This window comes from Dendrobates tinctorius, unplaced genomic scaffold, assembly GCF_039654945.1.
Source record: "Dendrobates tinctorius isolate UK_male_01 unplaced genomic scaffold, ASM3965494v1 ptg000064l, whole genome shotgun sequence".
In the NCBI taxonomy this organism is placed as follows: Eukaryota; Metazoa; Chordata; class Amphibia; order Anura; family Dendrobatidae; genus Dendrobates; species Dendrobates tinctorius.
In genome coordinates this window covers 10,809,512-10,834,071 of record NW_027361732.1, presented here as the reverse complement: position 1 = coordinate 10,834,071, position 24,560 = coordinate 10,809,512, and the positions used below count along the sequence as shown (strand labels likewise).

The following is a 24,560-nucleotide window of genomic DNA, read 5'->3' as shown; positions in this document are numbered from 1 at the left end:
GCTTAACCCCCCATCTTTCTTCTTAATGAAGAAAAACCCCGCGGCTACAGGCGAGGACGAAGGCCGGATGTGTCCTTTGCTCAGACTCTCCGCGATGTAGTCTTTCAGAGCTTGTCTCTCAGGACCAGAAATATTAAACATCCTGGCCTTAGGTAATTTGGCCCCGGGTTTTAACCTAATCACACAGTCATAGGCTCAATGTGGAGGCAGTTCTGAGCAACCCCTCTCAGAGAAAACATCCGCGAAATCCTGCAAAGCCTCCGGCAGGCTGGGCGTCACGGCGGACACACATGTGGCCAAGCAATTGTCTTGGCAGAAACCACTCCATTGTACTATGTCCTGAGTTTTCCAATCAATTACCGGGTTGTGCCTGGACAACCATGGAAAACCCAGGACCATTTGTGCTGGGAGATTACGGAGGACCCTACATGTAACCGACTCAGAATGTAGGACCCCAATGTGGAGTTTCACCTCTGCCACAAACTCCGGAATCTCCCCTTGAGGGAGGGGAACAGCATTAATGGTAACCACCTGTATGGGGTGAGGAAGTCTTTCGATCTTAAACCCGGCGGTGTGTGCAAACTCCTCATCTATGAGATTGGTGGCGGAACCGCTATCCACAAACACTGATATTGGTAGCTCTCTGCCCGCGATAATAACCTTGGCAGGGAGCATACATTGAGATACCATCATGGAGGATATGCATACGCTCAGTTGGGTCTCCTCCATACCCTCTGAGCTTAACAGTTTTCCGCCGGTGTGACCCTCTTAGGTAGTACCGGGCAAACGTTAACATAATGACCTCTTTTACCACAGTAGAAACATGCTCCAGGCTTCCGGAATCCCGGAGCACGACGCTTAACCTGTGCCACGCCAGCAATCTGCATAGGTTCAGGGGACTCATCTACTTCAACCCCACTTGCACCTCTGCTTTCCCCCAGAGGTAGCATCTCCTGGGCCCCCTGACGAAAACGGCGATCAATACGTATCACCAAACTCATGGCAGACTCCAACGATGCCGGAGTCTCATACATCAGGAGGGCTTGTTTAACCTTCCCTGATACCCCATGAATAAACTGACTCCGCAGTGCTGGGTCATTCCACTGTGTGTCTACGGTCCAACGGCGAAATTCCGAACAATAGTCCTCTGCCAAGCGCTCCCCCTGGCGGAGGGCGCAGGTTTTAGATTCCGCTAGAGCCAGTCGGTCAGGATCATCGTAAATGAGCCCGAGGGCAGAAAAAACATTATCGACAGAATGAAATGTAGCAGAGTCAGCTGGTAAGGAAAATGCCCATGCTTGGGGGTCACCACTCAGTAATGACAACACCAGCCCTACCCGCTGAGCCTCATTACCTGAGGAGATAGGGCGCATGCGGAAGTATAACTTGCAGGCCTCCCGAAATACGACAAATTTGCTGCGATCCCCTGAAAATCGTTCTGGCAGCGGAAACTTCAGCTCTGCACCGATACCTGCAGATGCCATTTGCACCTTCGCTACTACCAGGCCCTGCTGCTGAACTGCCCCTTTCAACTCGGAGACCTGTAAGGACAGCGCCGTCAACTGGCGGGTTATGGAATCTAATGGATCCATGGACTCCTGAAAAATGTGGGCCGATTATAATGTCATGCGGGGCTTAGTTAAACTAAAGCTGAAATACCCGGGGCCCCTGTGATGTCCCTTTGACTAGGGGAAACCCTGTCTGACCCTCAACCCAGGGTTTTTGCTGATGGTGCAAATGCCTGAGCCTCCAACCTTTCCTTATCTCCTGCTCAGCCCTGCACTTAACCCTCCACCCAGTGAGGAGACACACCACCAAAGCCCCCACACAAATTATGACAGACAGGGAGAACTTAAACTGCACTGCGCCGCACGCACACAGGAATATACAGTAATGTGAACAGGGCACAACTAAACACAAATATGGGAAGGAGAAAGGATAACAACGGATCATACGCCACCAGATGCGAATCCCTTTCTCTTCAACACCTCCACTCCAGACCGGAACCACTTGGAAGGAAACACAAGCTATAATCGGCGACGCCCATAGGCCAGCATGACTATTTAAAGACCGTGGGCGTGACTGACCATCCAACCTGGTCTCCAGCAAGATTAACCCCCGAGATCCTGAAGATCAAGTCGGCGCCACTGAGGCTATAGTGGACGGAGGTGGAACTACCTCTGCCTGCCGGACACTGTGGTGTGAACAGCGTCCGACATGACATTCAGGTGCAGTTCAGAGGAGATATTACAACTCTCACCAGGTTACAGTCTGCTCTAGAGAATGGGAGTTATCTTTCCCTGCTGTGACTCAGTGTAACCTCCTGCTATTCTAATCCCTTCTGGGACCAAGGCTTCCCGGAGTTTAGAACATCCCAGTATTGCCTTTACTCACTGTATATTTCGCCTTCAGCAACTTGCAGTCTGAATCCTTTGTGACGCAGCTCAAGTTTCCACTTGCACTGTCCTTCACTGATTCCAGGTTATTGCAGTATTTCTGAGGGAAAACACTTTTCTGCTGGTTGTGTAATCCCACGCAGTCTCTCAGCTTACCACCCAGCTCTGAAAGCATGGATGATCTAGGGGCTGGTTCCCTGTTTCTTAGCTCTCACTCCTGGATCAGCCACTTGTCATCATGGCCTCCAAGCATACTTCCTCCTTCTTCACACAGAGAACAACAGCTAGGCCCCTCCCCCTCCCAGTTAGGGCATGTCTGCAAAGCTCACAGCTTCAGACAAATGAGGCACGCAGCTTCAGACAAATGAGGGAATGAGGCAAATTGTGTGTGTATCTAACAGAGAAAGCATAACTCTCATTGCTCACGAAACACATACAAAATAGTACATATTTAACCCTTTTGTGGTGATAAAGACGCAGGGCGCCACACAGCCATGGCCCCATCGGCGCATAGATGACGATAGCTGCAGTCACAATACTGTTTTCAGTGAAGGAATGCTCTCCAAACGCTGTTCAGTAGCAATCCAATTGGAGGTCTGCTAGGAAAGGTTTTTCAACATTCACATCTGATGCTCCCATACACATCTGAAGCTTTCCCGACTGCCAATATTCGGACACCAATATTGACATTGATGTGACTACCGCTATAAATTCCTTCTTTATCTTTTTGTAAAATATGGCTTTAGTGCTGACCATGGATTGTAGAAGGTAAACAATCAATTATCCACAGTTAGGGCCCCGTCTCACATAGCGACTAACCAGCGATCCCCTGCAATGAATTAGAAACTCAATGTGTACCTTGGTTACCAGCTCCCTGCATCAGCGCGCTGGTAACTAAGGTACACATCGGGTTTCTAGGCGCCGGGCGGCGCCTAGAAACCCGACGTTTACCTTAGTTACCAGGCTCCTGCTCGCTGATCGCTGGTCTCCCGCCTGTCACACGCAGCGATGCGTGCTGGCCAGCGGGAGAGCAACGACCCCAAAAAAGTCCAGACATTTCCGCAGCGATCAGTGATACCCGGCAGGGGGGCCGGTCGCTGATCGCTGTCACACACAGCGATCTCACGGGTGAGATCGCTGTTGCGTCACAAAGCTTGTGACTCAGCAGCGATCACGCTAGCGAGATCGCTATGTGTGACGGGTCCCTTATAGAGAAAGTTATCAGACAAGGAAGATTTAGTTCAGTCTTTTATTGTGCTGTAATTACCAGTCTCTTGGAGTATACTATAACATAAGAACTATTTCTGTTCTTCCAGTTGCCTGTTTATTTTACAACTGAATTTAATGTTTATTTACTTCTATAATGTTTATTCCATTTGCTCATTTTATTTGGAGTAATGCCAAAAATCTTCCATATTCATATATTACTCTTGATTAAATGACATACATATTTTAAATAAATAGTGCATAATTATAGAACCTATGACATGTCATATCAGTGCTGCTGAATGGCCCAGGATTGCGTTGAAAAATGAAATAATGGAGTCACAGACAATGCTACATGATGTTTTTTTGGCCAGTCTGCTGGGGAGGGGATAATGAAAAATCTCTTTTCTCCTTACAGAAAAGTGTCTATGTTTCTTATTTTAAGTATGTTGTTTTGCATTGCCAGACTCTACCAATGTGACCCATGCTGTGTCCGACACTGGTGTTAAAAAAGCAATGCTTGGCGCAAGTAAGGAAGAAGTAGAGGAACCGTGTGCGATGACAAAGGGTTTGCTGCATGGATTTGAGCAAACAGACCCAAGTACAGTCACTATGAGGTATGCAAAATGATGGAGACTGTCATGGTCACGTGTGTCTGGTCGCAGATGATGTCGCAAGGTGAACCCATAACACACGTGGCCCTGGATACACCGCCTCCAGTGGGGCGAATTTAAATAATAAAGCGTGCAGGTGGATACGCCGCCTCCACCTGGCGGATTTAGGTATTACACGCCATGCATACATATATCTGGAAACACCGCCTCCAGTACGGCGAATTTAAATAGTAAGGGGGGAACCTGGGAAACTTTAACAATGGTGGGCCCTGCAATAGGGAAAAGGGAATTGGAGACCTCCTGAGCTCCCCTGAGCCAGTGTCCCTGCACTCCTAACGTTCCCTATGCCGGTTTCGCACCGGGCACCGCACACGTACCTCAATGCCCTAGCTCGCCCTGACCCTAAACCCTCACTAGGGAATAGGTCGGTGCGGAAACTAATCCCACCACTGCACTAATAACACACATGAGGAAAGAGACAATACAGGGGGAACACCACTTAGCTTTGCTCTGTTGCGTGCGCTCCTAGCAACAGAGCCCACCACCTGTGTGCATCTTCTCCTCCACCCTGATCCATCACATAACTGGATCCATCACCATAGTGCAGCCTGGGAGCAGAGTCCATCACCACTTGCAGCAGTCCAGTACACAGAGTCCCAAGATGAGTCCAGCCTCTGCCAAGAATCCAAGCATGCTCGAGTCCAGTTCTCAGCAACCAAGTCGAACATGCTGAGTAGAGTTGAGCGAAACGGGTCAAAAAAATTCAAAAGTCGCCGACTTTTGGCAAAGTCGGGTTTCATGAAACGAAACCCGACCCTAGGATGAGGTCGGCCACGAGGTCGGCGACTTACGCGCCAAAGTCGCGTTTCAAAAGTTTGTTTTGCGCTCTTTTTCAGCCAATCAGGATCCACGGACACTGTGGGCAACGTGATGACATAGGCACGGGTCACCACCATCTTTCAGAAGGGCATGCAAGTGATTGGCTTGCTTTGGTGGGCGTCACAGGGGGTATAAAAGGGCGTGCACGCCGACCGCCATCTTACTTCTGCCGATCTTAGCATAGGGAGAGGTTGCTACTGATTCTGTAGGGAGAGCGTTAGGCAGGGAAGAAGACAAAAAAACTGCTTCTGCTGCTAGCGATTTGGCCTGCACAACACACCAGTCACTGTGTGTGCAGTGCAAGGGGAGGCTATATAGTGGTGTATCAGTGGTGTTGGTTGTTGGGCTGCCTTCTAAGGCTTCCTGACAGGCTGGCATTGCTGTTTACCCACTGCTCCGCAAACTGCTTTTTTAAAAGCAATCCAATCTCCCTTATCCTCTAGTCACTTTGGTCACAGCTGCGCCATCGAGCCTGTCACATAGCGCTCAGATATTCATTGGGCCTCACACAATCCAAAAGTGTCCAGTGTCCAAAAGTGTGTGCAGATATTCAAAATCTCCCTTATCCTCTAGTCACTTTTGTCACAGCAGTGCCATCGAGCCTGTCACATAGCGCTGAGATATCAGTGGGCCTCACACAATCCAAAAGTGTCCAGTGTCCAAAAGTGTGTGCAGATATTCAAAATCTCCCTTATCCTCTAGTCACTTTTGTCACAGCAGTGCCATCGAGCCTGTCACATAGCGCTGAGATATCAGTGGGCCTCACACAATCCAAAAGTGTCCAGTGTCCAAAAGTGTGTGCAGATATTCAAAATATCCCTTATCCTCTAGTCACTTAGGTCACAGCAGTGCCATCGAGCCTGTCACATAGCGCTGAGATAACAGTGGGCCTCACACAATCCAAAAGTGTCCACTGTCCAAAAGTGTGTGCAGATATTCAAAATCTCCCTTATCCTCTAGTCACTTTTGTCACAGCAGTGCCATCGAGCCTGTCACATAGCGCTCAGATATCAGTGGGCCTCACACAATCCAAAAGTGTCCAGTGTCCAAAAGTGTGTGCAGATATTCAAAATCTCCCCTGTCCTATAGACACCTTGTACCTTGTTTTACATTACTATATAGTTTGTTGGATTTTGTCTACATTTCTACCAAAAATGAGGAAGGCTGGTGGAAGAGGCCGTGGAATTGGGCGGGGGTTGGCAGCTGGTAATGATGGTGTTGGTGGTGGATCTGATGGTAGTGGCCTGAGCAAAATAGGACCGAATGCAGGAGGTGCTGACCCTGCGTCATCGTCTGGCTACATAAGGCCTCGAACGCTTAGTTTTCTAGGAGTTGGCAAACCGCTTTTAAAGCCAGAGCATCAGGAAAAAGTTTTGTCTTACATTGCTGACTCAGCCTCCAGCTCTATCGCCTCCTCTTCTTCAGTTGTAAAAAGTAAAAGCACTGAGTCGTCATTGGAGGCTCATGTTCATGAACCACACCTTTCCTTGTGTCCTTCACCCCAACCAAGATTGAAGGATGACGCAGGCCATACTACTGATTACTCCATGGAGCTGTTTTCACATACCATGCCTGGATTATCAAGTGAAATGGTGAATTACCTAGGCCAAGATGAATCTGACATGGAGTGCACTGATGCACAGCCGCTGATGGATGATTCTGCTGGTACATTCACTCAGAGCACTACATTGTCCTCGCAGTGTACAGAGCCAGATTCTGACCCTGATGAGACTCAGGTGCCCCTTCCCGCACACTATACCACCATACACGGTGACACAGAGGAAGGTGCACATGACATAGAAGAGGAGGTGATGGATGACCCAGTTGTTGACCCAGATTGGCATCCATTGGGGGAAGAGGGTGCTGCTTCCAATAGCTCAGATGAGGAGCATCCACAGCAGACATCGACATCGCAACAGCTGTTATCTGGCAGGCCCGGAGCACTCCAAAGACAGGTTCCAAACATCAAAAGAGTTGCTGGACAGCTTGTCCAGAGGGTCAAAAGATCACAGCGTGCTAGGCCGCAAAATGTCTGCCAAAGTAGGAAGAGTGCAGTGTGGCACTTTTTTGAACAAAATCCTCATGATCAGGCCAAGGTTATCTGTAAGAAGTGCGCAAAGACCTTTAGCCGAGGGAAAAATCTGAAAAATTTGAATACCAGTTGCATGCTTAGACATTTAACCAGCATGCACTTGCAAACGTGGACACAACACCAAACCTCAAGTGCCACATGTGCAACTGATCACAACGAAGGTAGTCAGCAACGCTACATTGTTTCCCCCACTGTAAGCCCACCGGTTAGCACAGCAGCAAATGTTGAGGTGTCGTTGCAAGACCACAGCAGTCAGGGAATCCCACTGTTATATCAACGAAAGACTGATTCTAGGCCATCAGAAAGAACACCAACTCCATCACCATCATCAACCCTCTCTCAGTCCGCCCTGTCCACCGCTACTTCCACCATATGCAGCTCTCAAGTCCAGCTCACCCTCCTCATCCGCGTACACTGGGTTTGAACGCCCACATTGCCAAACTAATCTCGTTTGAGATGATGCCCTTTCGGTTGGTGGAAAGCACAGCTTTCCGCGAACTCATGGCCTTTGCAGTACCACGCTATGACCTACCCAGTCGCCACTTCTTCTCTCGCAAAGCCATCCCAGCCCTCCACCATCATGTGAAAGACCGCATTGTCCATGCACTCAAGCAGTCAGTGAGCGGAAAGGTGCACCTCACAACTGATGCATGGTCCAGTCGGCATGGCCAGGGCCGTTACGTGTCCATCACTGCGCACTGGGTTAATGTGGTGGATGCAGGGTCCACAGGGGACAGCGGTGGTGGGACAGTGCTGCCTAGCCCACGGTATAGGAAACAGTTGGCTGTAGGCGTTCAACCCTCCTCCTCCTCCTCCTCCTCCAGAAGCGAAAGCTCGTCCACAGAGCGCAGTCGTACGAGCACTCCATCTGCAGCTGCCACTGTTGCACACGATGTGTCCCCCTATCGAGCAGCTAGTGGAAAGCGTCAGCAGGCTGTGTTGCAGATGATGTGTTTGGGCGACAGACACACCGCCGAGGTGCTGGCCGAGTACTTGAAGCGACAAACTCAGTCATGGCTGGGCAGTGTACATCTTGAGGCAGGCAAGGTAGTTAGTGATAACGGCCGTAATTTTGTGGCAGCCATAGCCCTTTCAAAACTCAGCCACATACCTTGCTTGGCTCACACCTTGAACCTGGTGGTGCAGTGCTTCCTCAAAAATTATCCGGAGTTAACAGCCCTGCTCCAGAAGGTGCAAAGACTGTGCGCGCACATCCGCCGGTCGCCTGTACACTCCGTTCGTATGCAGAAGCTGCAGCGATTACTCCACCTTCCCAACCACCGCCTCATTATCGACATTGCAACAAAGTGGAACTCCACCCTGCACATGGTGGAGCGGCTGTGCGAGCAGAGGCAGGCCATAATGCATTTGTGGGAGGATACACGGCCAGGCACTTTGAGAGCAGACATGGAGTTGACAGGTGTGCAGTGGTCGAAGCTGAAAGACCTTTGTAAAGTCCTTCAGTGTTTTGAGGAATGCACACGGCTGGTAAGCGCAGACGACGCCATCCTAAGCATGAGCATCCCACTTATGCGTCTGCTCATGCAAACTTTGACGCACCTTAAGGAGCAGGCGTCTGCAGCCAATGTTGATGAGGAGGAAGAGGAGGAGGGAATCCTTGATGACATTCAGCCATTGTCTGCTCAGGGACCTCTCCTGGACGAGGTGGAGGAAGAAGAGGAGGAGGAGGATGATGATGGGGATGATTACTTAGGGGAGGAGGATGCATCTCGTGGGGCAAGTGAAAATGTTGGCGTGGCAAGGTCTGGTACAGGGTTTGTGCGTGACTGGAGGGATGTGGATTTGCCAGAAAGTGCTCCTCCACCCAGCACTCGCAGTGCATCATTGACACCGGGAACATTGGCCCACATGTCAGATTATGCCTTGCGGATCCTAAAAAGGGACCCCCGCATTGCCAAAATGATAAACGATGACGACTACTGGTTGGCCAGCATCCTGGATCCACGCTATAAAGGCAAATTACAAAACATCATGCCACAGGAGAACCTTGACCTAATATTGGCTAATAAACAAGCAACTCTGGTAAATCGGTTGCTTGAGGCATTCCCAGCACACAGCAGCGGTGATGGTTCTCACACGAGCCGTACGGGCCGGGGGTAGCTTGGCAGAGGTGTTCGTGGTGCACACAGCAGAAGTGGCGTTGGAGACAGGGGTTTCATGACAATGTTGTGGACTGATTTTTCAAATACCGCTCACACAACTGGTAATACTGCATCGATGGAAAGTGACAGGAGACAGCAGTTGTCAACTATGGTTACAAACTACTTTTCCTCCCATATCGATGTTCTCCCACACAGGTCATTCCCCTTTGACTATTGGGCCGCTAAACTGGACACCTGGCCTGAATTGGCCCAATATGCCTTACAGGAGCTCGCTTGCCCAGCTGCAAGTGTGCTATCGGAAAGAGTCTTCAGTGCAGCTGGATCAATCCTGACAGAAAAAAGGACCCGTCTGTCAACCCAAAATGTGGATGATCTAACCTTCATTAAAATGAACCACGCATGGGTTTCCAAGGATTTTGTCCCACCTTCCCCTGATGACACATAGGGTGACAGAAAAATGGCTTGCTTTGGTCCACCTCTTCCTGGTACTTCACCTATTTCGCCTTTTGCATCAGCTGAATGTCCAACATCAACATATGCCACTTTCTAAAACTCCCTAACTGTGCTGCCTCCCCCCCCATGGCCGGGGTCACCACCTAGCGCACGACACCGTGCGAGTGCCGTTGCCCTGGACAGGTGGGTAGGCCGACTCTTGGGCGCGGGCACCGGCACAGGGTCCCTCATAGTGCAATCAAGTGTCTCTGACGGTGGTGGTGCACACCCGCCGTCAGACACACCGCTGTACTATGAGGGGCCCAGTGCCAGTACCGACGCCCACGAGTGGGCCCCCCTTGCTAGGGCAGGGCCCCAGCATTTGCAATCTTTACCTCTCCCTGCTCCTCCGCTGTGTAATCTGGGCCGTCAAATCCATACTGTGCCTGACACCGTCTGAGCCTGCCTCCTGATGTATAGACATATTTTGAATGTGTACGCTATCCATACATGTTATCCGGGGATACGGTACCCTTTCTAATTTTTGTGCAATCATGTGCAATCCATACTGGGCCTAACACCGTCTGAGCCTGCCTCATGCTGTATAGACATATATTTTGAATGTGTACGCTATCCATACATGTTATCCGGTGATACGGTACCCTTTCTAACCTTTGTGCAATCACGTGCAATCCATACTGGGCCTAACACCGTCTGAGCCTGCCTCATGCTGTATAGACATATATTTTGAATGTGTACGCTATCCATACATGTTATCCGGTGATACGGTACCCTTTCTAACCTTTGTGCAATCATGTGCAATCCATACTGGGCCTAACACCGTCTGAGCCTGCCTCATGCTGTATAGACATATATTTTGAATGTGTACGCTATCCATACATGTTATCCGGGGATACGGTACCCTTTCTAACCTTTGTGCAATCACGTGCAATCCATACTGGGCCTAACACCGTCTGAGCCTGCCTCCTGAGACATATATTTTGAATGTGTACGCTATCCATACATGTTATCTGGGGATACGGTACCCTTTCTAACCTTTGTGCAATCACGTGCAATCCATACTGGGCCTAACACCGTCTGAGCCTGCCTCATGCTGTATAGACATATATTTTGAATGTGTACGCTATCCATACATGTTATCCAGTGATACGGTACCCTTTCTAACCTTTGTGCAATCATGTGCAATCCATACTGGGCCTAACACCGTCTGAGCCTGCCTCCTGAGACATATATTTTGAATGTGTACGCTATCCATACATGTTATCCAGGGATACGGTACCCTTTCTAACCTTTGTGCAATCACGTGCAATCCATACTGGGCCTAACACCGTCTGAGCCTGCCTCATGCTGTATAGACATATATTTTGAATGTGTACGCTATCCATACATGTTATCCGGTGATACGGTACCCTTTCTAACCTTTGTGCAATCACGTGCAATCCATACTGGACCTAACACCGTCTGAGCCTGCCTCCTGAGACATATATTTTGAATGTGTACGCTATCCATACATGTTATCCAGGGATACGGTACCCTTTCTAACCTTTGTGCAATCACGTGCAATCCATACTGGGCCTAACACTGTCTGAGCCTGCCTCATGCTGTATAGACATATATTTTGAATGTGTACGCTATCCATACATGTTATCCGGGGATACGGTACCCTTTCTAACCTTTGTGCAATCACGTGCAATCCATACTGGGCCTAACACCGTCTGAGCCTGCCTCCTGAGACATATATTTTGAATGTGTACGCTATCCATACATGTTATCTGGGGATACGGTACCCTTTCTAACCTTTGTGCAATCACGTGCAATCCATACTGTGCCTAACACCGTCTGAGCCTGCCTCCTGAGACATATATTTTGAATGTGTACGCTATCCATACATGTTATCTGGGGATACGGTACCCTTTCTAACCTTTGTGCAATCACGTGCAATCCATACTGGGCCTAACACCGTCTGAGCCTGCCTCATGCTGTATAGACATATATTTTGAATGTGTACGCTATCCATACATGTTATCCGGTGATACGGTACCCTTTCTAACCTTTGTGCAATCACGTGCAATCCATACTGGGCCTAACACCGTCTGAGCCTGCCTCCTGAGACATATATTTTGAATGTGTACGCTATCCATACATGTTATCTGGGGATACGGTACCCTTTCTCACCTTTGTGCAATCACGTGTAATCCATACTGGGCGTGAGAACGGCTGGCGAGCTGTTAAGCAAGCTACAGCACCTGTCCAGACAAGTACAGGGATTCCCTAGCGAGGAGACTTATTTGATTGTTTTCAATGTTGCGACAGCAATTTTTGGGGAGCACTATACTCTGGAGAATGATAGATGGGGCCCACCATACACTGGAACATTCCAAAGGTGGACATCAGACACTGGAGCAGCATTTACAGGGCCCATTATACACTAGAGCATTAGAAATGGGGCCCATTATGTTTGGAGCATTATTTGGGCCCATAAGACAGTGGAGCTTCATCCATGGGGACCAACATATACTGTAGCATTATGTGGAGCTCATCATATACTGTTTCAAACATTATATGGGACCAATGATTCTGTATGGAGAAATAGATGGGCCTCGTCATGAGATGTAAAAAGTGAGGTATTTTTCATTGGACTATACAGCTATTTCTCTGCCGTATCGGAGCATGATGAGTTGTGGTATGTGTTAAAGGGGCCCTCTTTCGCCCAGGGCACATGAAAACCTGGAGCCAGCCCTCCCCCCCCACAGTTTGTAGCCAAATAACCCCCATTTTTCAGTGCGTAACTTGTATTATGAAGTTAATTAAGGTTGACAAGCTTAAGAAAGAAGAATTGATGCTTTTGGCATTCAAATGGGCACTGTAGGTGTGTTTCCTGTCCTCCTCTCACTGCTGACTTTTATTCCCCATTGACTTACATTGGGTTTCGTGTTTCGGGACGACCCCGACTTTTCCCTATAATCGGACGATCTTGCTCGACCCGACTTTTGGAAAAGTCGGGTTTCACGAAACGAAACGCGACCCTAAAAAACCAAAAGTCACTCAACTCTAATGCTGAGTGCAACTCTCTTCCAAGTCGCCACTCCTCTAAGCCATGCCCGCACTTCCCGCCGACACCATAAACTGCGACTCCACCAGGCCATGCCAGTCCTTCCTGCAGACACCATTAGCTGGCACTCGTTCCCTCTGGCTGACTGCGCAGGACTCCTATCCAGCTCCATCCTTCCACCAGGCTCTCCAACAACTCAGAAAGAAATCAATGAATATCACCAGCAGTGAGTGAACACCCTGAGACCCATTTATAGAGTCCAACACCTGAATTATAATTAAGTGCACATTAACCTAAAACTAAAGCTAAGGTGCGATACCACTCACCACCACCGGGGACAGTCAAAACACCTTTGAACTTAACCAAAGTAAAAAAAGTTCACTTTGTGCTTTTAATACTGCCAGATCCAACACTGGATCATGACAGAGACTCTGCCGGTGGACTAGAGAAAGGGACTAGGAGATTCAAAGACCCAAAGTGATCTCAAAAATTAGTCCCAAGCGTTGCTTTTAAGAGATGGTGAGCTGTTAGACAGTGAGACTTTTGAAGTTTTTGCTGTGTGGGCTGTGGAAGAGATAGTGGGAAACTGGCTGCCCTAAGGCCTCTTTCAGACATCCGGTGTCAGGGGTCCGGCGGCGTGCGGCGAAAAGCCGGGCCGCCGGATCCGGCCTGCAGCGGTGACACCGGATGTACATGTGGCGCCTGATGCGGCTTGGAGGACATTTAAAGGAGCCGCAGCACCGGGGGACGAGAGAGCCAGCCGGAGAGAGATCGGGAGGCGAGAGAGCAGCCAGAGAGGCAGCGCGGGACGAGAGAGCAGCCAAAGAGAGAGCGGAGGAAAAGAGAGAGCAGCCAAAGAGAGAGCAGGGGATGAGAGAGCAGCCAAAGAGAGAGCGGGGGACGAGAGAGCAGCCAGAGAGACAGCGGGGGACGAGAGAGCAGCCAGAGAGACAGCGGGGGACGAGAGAGCCAGCCAAAGAAAGGTATAAAGCGTATGGAGAGAGAGGGAGAGAGAGAAGGGGAGGGGGAGAGAGATGCGCGCCGGGCACTTGTGGGGTTAAAACTCACAGTGCCCGGGCATGCGCTGTTGAAAAAGCCGGTCAGGCGCTGCAAAAAAACGTTGCAGCCAATGTTTTTTGCAGACGCCGGACGGCGCATGTTTGCTGTATCCGGCAAAACCCGGAGGCGCCGCATGTCCATCCGGCACGATGCGGCGATCATTACATTCTATGTGAAAAAACCGGATCCAATTCCGGATCCGGTTTTCACAATTTTCGCCGCATCGTGCCGGATTTAAAAAAACGGATGTGTGAAAGTAGCCTAAGGCTTAGCAAGAAACCCGCTCATCCTAGTCCTGGTTGGATGGAAGGGTTAAAGAGGCTTAGCAGCAGTGTCTTTTTGAAGTACAAGCTATCAAATTGTGATTTCATACTAACTAATAAAAATGCAGCAAGGACTGTTTAAACCACTTCCTAGCGTCTCTGCTGAAATTGAAAACAAAAAAATCAAAAGAAAAAGGGACGTCCTACAGATGATTGTGCAATATGCTCTTTCTCTAGATATTTCTGGGGAAAAGAACATGACACAATGGTGCCTTGTCAGTGACATGGTAATTTAATGGAGACCTTAGTCCACAATTTAAGCTTGATCAGGTGAGTTTTTAATCATGATATGTTGGGAAGCTTGATTCCTTAAAATAAGAAACTATCAGGCAGTGCCATGGTATATCTGTGAATATATGCAAAACTGTTGTAGAGAACACAGAGAGAAGTTATATAACCTGATAATATGGCCCCAGAAGATGATTACATAGGTATCATGGGCAAAAATAGATGTGGAGTAAAGGTTCAAAATCAATAAAGTAAATATTGAGTATACTGAGGCTTTTTAGTGTTTATTTAGTTTATGCAAACCGTACTTATCCTGGTACTATGTGCACCAAATAATGTAGAACAGAAAACTGATTGGAGGCTCAAAATAAGAAGCTCAGGCTTCTAAAACACAGGGAAGTCTACTACATATACTATCATCCGTACTTGGTTCTTTGTTGTTTGAAGTGATTGATAAAGCAAAGCTAAATTTTCATGCTAATATGACTTGTTTCTCACCAAGCCACATCATTTCTCATACTTTGCACTGATGAGGGGCAATAACCCGAAACACCATGTCTGCAAATTGAGATGCTGATTTGGCTTTTATCCTAAGTCATGTTGCAAGACTCGTTAAAGGGTCGATACTGACTTGTAGGATCGCTACCTCCAACAGATGGCACTATAGAGTTTAAATCCTCATCCTCTCTGAAGAGGCAATTTGCACATTAAATATGACTTGTACTATTTTCATAATGATCAAAATTTTGTCTTTAAACATTTTAGGACAAATATGATTAAAGAAACTTGCATGGAAGAAGTAGTACTGATAGACCTTTTTGACTATGGATGTCATAAAAGTAAAAGTCTTAACAATGACAAAGTGTTACAGCACATTCGGAGTATTAGTCAAAAACGCTATGGCGTCAATATACCATTGACTTACTTCCTGTGCCACCAAGATCCTATATGTAAGGAATACAAGTCAGAAGCATTTTTTGGCATACCAGAAATGGACCTTGACAATTTGAAAAATGGGTATAAGATTGTGAAAGACACAAATATGGCTGCAATACTGTATACCATCAAACAAGAAATAGATGAACTGAGAAAAAGTGCAGCACTTATTATACTGCCCCAGCAGAGGAAACCAGAAATGGATGTATACATTGACCAACTTTTTACTGCCGTGTACAAATTTTCATTTGAATATTTCAATGCACATCCTGACAAAGGAGACATTACACAACAATGTGGCACAGAAGCAGAAAAGAATAAATTGACCATTGAGGACTCCGAAGAATTTGCAAGGAGAAACATTAAGTCATACCTAAAAAGCCTCCCGAGCCTGAAAGGCGAGCTGGTCATTCTTACTTCACAGAAAATACCAGGTAAATGTGGTTTGAACACAATTTAGGAAATGTTTCACTCCAGAATTCTGGCATAAAAGCTTTGAGAAGATACAAAACGTAGGTGCAGCTCGAAGTTGCGTCAAAATTTAGCGACTTTTGTTGTTTTAACATCAGTTTCTACTAGCTTCGACAAAATTGGAAGAGCTGGGGAGGAACGATGGGAGGGGGATAATTCATTATTCAGATTAATTCTAATTCATGACAAGCTATGATGTTGCCTATGCCAGAAATCTCACTCCAGTACCTGACTAAAGTAAGATTTCTGGCATGCCCTTGGAGGCAAATGCTTAAGATTCATGAAGAAGCATTTCATGAATCAGGAGGGCCTGACTTCAGCACGCCCCTCATCAAGACCAAGGTTCTGTTTAAGCAGTAGATGTTGGACAATATCTTATTAGTTTAAGAATAACCAAAGGTAGAGCTGAAGAAGTGTTATTGTTTCCAGACTCATTATCTCATCTGCAATGTGTTTTTGTCTAACCCTTACTGGAAGGAAACTGTGCGTTAGTAGTTTATTACAGAACTGGTTTACCTGCCCGCATAATTCTTCCTGTAAATATACTAAGACTCATTGGCAGACCTGCCAGGGCACTGCCAGTAAAATTCTACTGTTGTTGTGCCTATGACAGAAATACCGTATGTGATTCATTATTTTGCTTGCAGAGAATATTTCGCTTAGTTTTCCTTTTTCTTGCTACAATTAGTCTATCTTCTTTCATTAATAAAAGATCCCTGTGATGTGAGTGCTGCACATGAACTCTGCTCCTACAGTCAGCAGTTGACCCAAACTCAAAATATCTTCAGTAATAGAAAAAGTTACAAAATAAACATAAGATAATAAACATAAGTGATGATTTAGAATGTAAATCTGTTCCCCCTTAGTCCCGTCAGCAGCACAACAGACGGTGGTGGACACAAACGGAGGAGGGTCCCTGTGCAACAACTGTATATGGGCCCCTCTTTGTACCAATGATATGTTTGCCCTTGGATGGTGGGGGGGAGGATATTCTCCAACCTGCAAGCTAATTGGACAGGTACAAATTGATATTGATATCTGAACACGATATAAGGGGATATAAACCCCACCCTTATGTGCATTTCATTTTTTATAAGCAGATTGACCAAGAATATTATTGGGAGGCAGCCTTGTGCTACTGACGGGACTAAGGGAGAAAAGATTTACATTCTAAGTGATCACTTCTTTTACAACAGGAAAACATTTAGGGATGTAGCAAGAAAAACCCTATGGAAGAAATAACTGCACAGATCTCAAAATTAGACAACCTCTAACGACAATCTCTTCTGCAGAACTTTATACAGGTTTTTATACTGTAAAGAAAAGAATTAAGAGTGGCTCAGTGGCCACGTTACTTTTTTGCCAAATTGCCACAAGTATAATGCAATATTTGAGGATAGGATATTAGGCCTCAAAAATGTAACTGAATTGTTGAAATGTAAGCCAGCCAACAACAACTTTCTTTTAAAGTGGTAGCTACTAGATATTTAAGGATGTTTTTCATGTGTTTTCTTTTAAGCTAGTAATCCTAGATAGGACAAGGGTACTGCCATTTAAATATCAGGGAAACTTCAGGTTAGATAATGGTAAAACTGTAGCACGACCTATTGTACATAGAATGACAGATGCTAAATAGCCCAGAACCTGAAACTCATTTGTCCGCTTTGCAATGGTTTTGTTAAGGTGATTTGACTCAACAGCAACATACTTGGAAAATTTGAGACACACATGCTACACAAATTAACCCCAATTAAATAAACAATGGGTTATAGTGTAGATACACATAGTAACAAAAATTTCTTCTAAGCAGTAGCTAAAGCTCATGAAGATGGCAGCCTCACAAGAAAGCTGCGAGCAAAGAGTACAGTTCTCATTACGAAAGGCGCACTCACCAGGTTTTTATGCACCTGGTGATAAATACTCAGTTTGGTGCCCTCCCTATAGACAGTTTAAGGGTAAGGCCATGCGGACACAGCTTAAGGGTAAGGCCAGCTGGACTAGGCATACAACAGTCTTGGAGCAGCTATAGCATGTTTTTAAATTGATGGTTAGGCTGCATTCACACATGGCAACCACGTTTTATCATAATAGAACCACAATATTTTTTACCACAATTTTTAAGAAAAAAAAAGAAACCAAAAAAGTAAAGCAAAGCAACAGTGACCAATTCCAACTATACCAAAAGCCCCAACAATACTACCAATACCAACAAAACCAAAAGTACTGACAAAAAAAACTATACCAATGATAATACCAACTACACCAACAACACCAACAGTACTGACAATACCAACAACACCGACAGTACTGACAATACCAACTGTACCAACAATACCGACAGTAATGACAATACCAACTATACCAACAACACCGACAGTACTGACAATACCAACAATACAGACAGTACTGACAATACCAATTATACCAACAATACAGACAGTACTGACAATACCAACAATACCAAAGTGTTGGCAATACCAACTATACCAAAAATACCAACAGTACTAACTATACCAACAATACCGACAGTACTGACAATACCAACTACACCAATAAAACTGACAGTGCTGACAATACCAACTATACGAACAATACCAACTACACCAATAAAACTGACAGTGCTGACAATACCAACTATACGAACAATACCAACAACACCAATAAAACTGACAGTGCTGACAATACCAACTATACCAACCATACCGACAGTACTGACAATACCAACTATACCAACAGTACTGACAATACCAACTATACCAACAATACCGACAGTAATGACAATACCAACTATACCAGCAACACCGACAGTACTGACAATACCAACAATACAGACAGTACTGACAATACCAATTATACCAACAATACAGACAGTACTGACAATACCAACAATACCAAAGTGTTGGCAATACCAACTATACCAAAAATACCAACAGTGCTAACTATACCAACAATACCGACAGTACTGACAATACCAAATACACCAATAAAACTGACAGTGCTGACAATACCAACTATACGAACAATACCAACTACACCAATAAAACTGACAGTGCTGACAATACCAACTATACGAACAATACCAACTACACCAATAAAACTGACAGTGCTGACAATACCAACTATACCAACCATACCGACAGTACTGACAATACCAACTATACCAACAGTACTGACAATACCAACTATACCAACAATAATGACGGTAGTGACAAAACCAACTTTACCAACAATACCGACAGTACTGACAATACCAACTATACTTACAAAACTTACTGTAATGGCAATACCAACAATATCGACAGTACTGACAATACCAACTATACCAACAATACTGATCGTAATGGCAATACCAACACCACTGACAGTACTGACAATCCTAACTATACCAAAAAAAACAACAGTACTGACAATACCAACTATACCAACAATACTTACCGTAATGACAATCCCAACTATACCAGCAATACTGACAATAACAATTATACCAGCAATACCGACAGTAGTGACAATTCCAACAGTACTGACAATACCAACTAGGTATACGGCAATACTGACAGTACTGACAATACCAACTATACCAACAATACCGACTACTGACAATACCAACAGTAATGACAATAACAACAATACCAACAATACCGACAGTACTGACAATACTGACTGTAATGACAATACCAACTATACCAACAATACTGACTGTAATGACTATACCAACTATACCAGCACCACCGACAGCACTGACAATACTAAATATACCAACACCACCGACAGTACTGACAATCCTAACTATACCAAAAAAACGACAGTACTGACAATACCAACTATACCAGAAATACTTACCGTAATGACAATCCCAACTATACCAGCAATAATGTCAATAACATCTATACCAGCAATACCGACAGTAGTGACAATACCAACAGTACTGACAATACCAACTATACCAACAATACTGACAATACCAACAGTACTGACAATACCAACTATACTGACTGTAATGACAATACCAGCTATATCAGCACCACCGACAGCACTGACAATACTAAATATACCAACAATACCTACAGTAATGACAATATATCATGTCCATTTGAAAATGTTGATTTATAAAAATGGATGTTACATGGATGTCTCACCGTCATAAAAAATGGACACACGGGTGACAATATGGATGCAAATCATTTGAGTTATCTGGATGGAGCTTGGACGATTTTATCATTCACCCGTCTGATCCCGCCTAAAGGGAAGCTTTGATTTAGAGCACATGCCTTATTTATTATGCAGTTTGCAATTGTACCGTATTTTGCTTCTTGACATTTTTCAAAAGTTAGAAGAAAAGTGTAGGGGGGACTAGGTAGGGTCAGGGTGCCACCATTTGTCCAACTTTCACCAAACATCTAGCCTATATACACCAGTATACAGACTTCTATATGTAGTCTATATGTTTTCTCTTTTTTTCCTCTCTGTTTGTATCTCTCTTTTTCTATCATTCAATCTTTCTTTTTTTTATAGTAATCTTATCTTTTGCACTTACTTGGGAAACAATGCTCATACAGCTTTGTTCATCCATATTCAAGAAGAACTGTCCTTTTTCAACTCAGTATATTTTTTTACCTTGCATATTCTTAATGACACCAATGAGCTAAGTGCACTATAAAAGGATCCCGGAGTCCTATTGCATTATTTCTGGTATTTCTGTCTGGACCCCATAGTCACCAATTCTATAGAATAGGGATTTGGGCCAAATAATGACCTCACTAAACATACAGGAAAGATGTATATCTTTGTACCCTGTTAGCCAGTAGATAGAAAAATATTCAGAATTGAGAGTCCTCAGTGGTTGATACCTTTTAATGGCTAACTGAAAAGATGGTAACAAATTGCAAGCTTTCGAAGAGACCTGAGTAGTCTGGAAAGCTTGCAATTTGTTACCATCTTTTCAGTTAGCTATTAAAAGGTATCAACCACTGAGGACTCTCAATTCTAAAAATTTTCCCACTAAAGTGTTTTATACCAAAACCTATGCCAGACCTGAGTTACAGAAAACATAATAGCATGAAAGAAAAGACAGGATATACAACAGCTCAATTTATGTTACTGTTCAAAATATCTGCACACAGAGGCATAACTAAATATTATAATTTGTGACAAAGCGGTTTGGTCTCACTTAGCCACCAGGACCCAGGAGCATCTGCTACCTATACATTCTCTACAGCTTTGGTCCCCATTTGTATAAAACACTGGTTGGCAAAGATGGGATGCATTCTTCCTAATATCCTGTAGATGGTGATATAAAACTGTCAATGAATTCTTTTCCGTTCCATGTCTGGAGCCCTCCAGCCTCCACTTATACAGCTGGAAGTGAACTAAAATTATAGATATTTATTAGATCAAATTATTCTTTATGCTCAAAACATGTACAGTAAAAATCGCAAAAGGAAGGCGACTGTGTATTCCTAATTACAGCGGACTGGAGAAATGATTGTCTTACCTGATCATCAGCATAGCATTTTTCTAAAAAATCAAATTACCATTACAATCGATCTATTTGACTGGAATCACGAGAGCACCCTCCTACCAAGCTTGTCTTAGGTGTCATGGATGACATTTCCAAGGGAGAGGGAAAAATCAGCCAAGGAGATATTCTGTCTTTATCTTCTACTAGCTGAAGAGCCTGGCATTGCCCGGGCATAGTAACTAACTGTGGTTAGTTATAATAAATAACGGCGGCAGTTAAGGGGCCTTATTCTTCCTGAACCTCATGCTCCTTCTGTTTACACAGCCTCCTCCTGCACCTCATGCTCCTCCTTTATAAACAGCATTTTTCTGCAGCACAGCTTTTATATACACACAGTGGCAGTCAGTGTTACTGGGCAGACAGCACTGCCCCATCCCCTCTATGCCAGCACTGCCTCGTCCCCTCCATGCCAGCACTGCCCCATCCCCTCCATGCCAGCACTGCCCCGTCCCCTCCATGCCAGCACTGCCCCATCCCCTCCATGCCAGCACTGCCCCGCCCCCTCTATGTCAGCACTGCCCCATCCCCTCTATGCCAGCACTGCCTCATCCCCTCCATGACAGCACTGCCCCATCCCCTCTATGCCAGCACTGCCCCATCCCCTCCATGCCAGCACTGCCCCGTCCCCTCCATGCCAACACTGCCCCGCCCCCTCCATGTCAGCGCTGCCCCATCCTCTCTATGCCAGCACTGCCTCGTCCCCTCCATGCCAGCACTGCCCCATCCCCTCCATGCCAGCACTGCCCCACCCCCTCTATGTCAGCGCTGCCCCATCCTCTCTATGCCAGCACTGCCCCGTCCCCTCCATGACAGCACTGCCCCATCCCCTCCATGCCAGCACTGCCCCGCCCCCTCTATGTCAGCGCTGCCCCATCCTCTCTATGCCAGCGCTGCCCTGTCCCCTCCATGCCAGCACTGCCCCGTCCCCTCCATGCCAGCACTGCCCCGTCCCCTCCATGCCAGCACTGCCCCGTCCCCTCCATGCCAGCACTGCCCCTTCCCCTCCATGCCAGCACTGCCCCGTCCCCTCCATGCCAGCACTGCCCTGCCCCTCTATGCCAGCACTGCCCCGTCCCCTCCATGCCAGCACTGCCCCATCCCCTCCATGCCAGCAATGGCCCGCCCCCTCCATGCCAGCACTGCCCCGTCCCCTCCATGCAAGCACTGCCCCGTCCCCTCCATGCCAGCACTGCCCCGTCCCCTCCATGCCAGCACTGCCCCGCCCCCTCCATGCCAGCACTGCCCTGCCCCTGTATGCCAGCACTGCCTCATCCCCTCCATGACAGCACTGCCCCGTCCCCTCCATGCCAGCACTGCCCCGTCCCCTCCATGCCAGCAATGGCCCGTCCCCTCTATGCCAGCACTGCCCCGTCCCCTCCATGCCAGCACTGCCCCGTCCCCTCCATGCCAGCAATGGCCCGCCCCCTCCATGCCAGCACTGCCCCGTCCCCTCCATGCCAGCACTGCCCCGTCCCCTCCATGCCAGCACTGCCCCGTCCCCTCCATGCCAGCACTGCCCTGCCCCCTCCATGCCAGCACTGCCCCGCCCCCTCCATGCCAGCACTGCCTCATCCCCTCCATGACAGCACTGCCCCGTCCCCTCCATACCAGCACTGCCCCGTCCCCTCCATGACAGCACTGCCCCGCCCCCTCCATGCCAGCACTGCCCCGTCCCCTCCATGCCAGCACTGCCCTGCCCCTCCATGCCAGCACTGCCCCGTCCCCTCCATGCCAGCACTGCCCCGTCCCCTCCATGCCAGCAATGGCCCGCCCCTCTATGCCAGCACTGCCCCGTCCCCTCCATGCCAGCACTGCCCCGTCCCCTCCATGCCAGCACTGCCCTTCCCCTGTATGCCAGCACTGCCTCATCCCCTCCATGACAGCACTGCCCCGTGCCCTCCATGCCAGCACTGCCCCGTCCCCTCCATGCCAGCACTGCCCCGTCCTCTCCATGCCAGCACTGCCCCGTCCCCTCCATGCCAGCACTGCCCCGTCCGCTCCATGCCAGCACTGCCCCGTCCCCTCCATGCCAGCACTGCCCCGTCCCCTCCATGCCAGCACTGCCCCGTCCCCTCCATGCCAGCAATGGCCCGCCCCCTCCATGCCAGCACTGCCCCGTCCCCTCCATGCCAGCACTGCCCCGTCCCCTCCATGCCAGCACTGCCCCGTCCCCTCCATGCCAGCACTGCCCCGCCCCCTCCATGCCAGCACTGCCCCGTCCCCTCCATGCCAGCACTGCCCTGCCTCTCCATGCCAGCACTGCCCCGTCCCCTCCATGCCAGCACTGCCCCGTCCCCTCCATGCCAGCAATGGCCCGCCCCCTCTATGCCAGCACTGCCCCGTCCCCTCCATGCCAGCACTGCCCCGTCCCCTCCATGCCAGCACTGCCCTTCCCCTGTATGCCAGCACTGCCTCATCCCCTCCATGACAGCACTGCCCCGTGCCCTCCATGCCAGCACTGCCCCGTCCCCTCCATGCCAGCACTGCCCCGTCCTCTCCATGCCAGCACTGCCCCGTCCCCTCCATGCCAGCACTGCCCCGTCCGCTCCATGCCAGCACTGCCCCGTCCCCTCCATGCCAGCACTGCCCCGTCCCCTCCATGCCAGCAATGGCCCGCCCCCTCCATGCCAGCACTGCCCCGTCCCCTCCATGCCAGCACTGCCCCGTCCCCTCCATGCCAGCACTGCCCCGTCCCCTCCATGCCAGCACTGCCCCGCACCCTCCATGCCAGCACTGCCCTGCCCCTGTATGCCAGCACTGCCTCATCCCCTCCATGACAGCACTGCCCCGTTCCCTCCATGCGAGCACTACCCCGTCGCCTCCATGCCAGCACTGCCCCATCCCCTCCATGCCAGCACTGCCCTGCCCCTCCATGCCAGCACTGCCCCGTCCCCTCCATGCCAGCCCTGCCCCGTCCCCTCCATGCCAGCACTGCCCCGTCCCCTCCATGCCAGCACTGCCCCGTCCCCTCCATGCCAGCACTGCCCCGCACCCTCCATGCCAGCACTGCCCTGCCCCTCCATGCCAGCACTGCCTCATCCCCTCCATGACAGCACTGCCCCGTCCCCTCCATGCCAGCACTGCCCCGTCCCCTCCATGCCAGCACTGCCCAGTCCCCTCCATGCCAGCACTGCCCCGTCCCCTCCATGCCAGCACTGCCCCGTCCCCTCCATGCCAGCACTGCCCCGTCCCCTCCATGGCAGCCCTGCC

The 24,560-nt window shown here is 48.2% G+C and overlaps 1 protein-coding gene across 4 annotated transcripts in view; it reads left to right on the top strand.

The window, feature by feature from the left end:
• Window positions 1-24,560, top strand: part of LACC1 (laccase domain containing 1) — an 89,025-nt gene that overhangs the window by 9,428 nt on the left and 55,037 nt on the right. The window contains exons 2-4 of one of the 4 annotated variants that reach the window (XM_073580293.1): window positions 4,069-4,219; window positions 14,375-14,467; window positions 15,191-15,795. In XM_073580293.1, the coding sequence (XP_073436394.1) occupies window positions 14,433-14,467; window positions 15,191-15,795 (640 nt within the window). In that variant the 5' untranslated portion in view covers window positions 4,069-4,219; window positions 14,375-14,432. The remainder of the gene's footprint in view (window positions 1-4,068; window positions 4,220-14,374; window positions 14,468-15,190; window positions 15,796-24,560) is intronic. The other 3 variants (XM_073580292.1, XM_073580295.1, XM_073580294.1) reach the window with 3 other exon arrangements.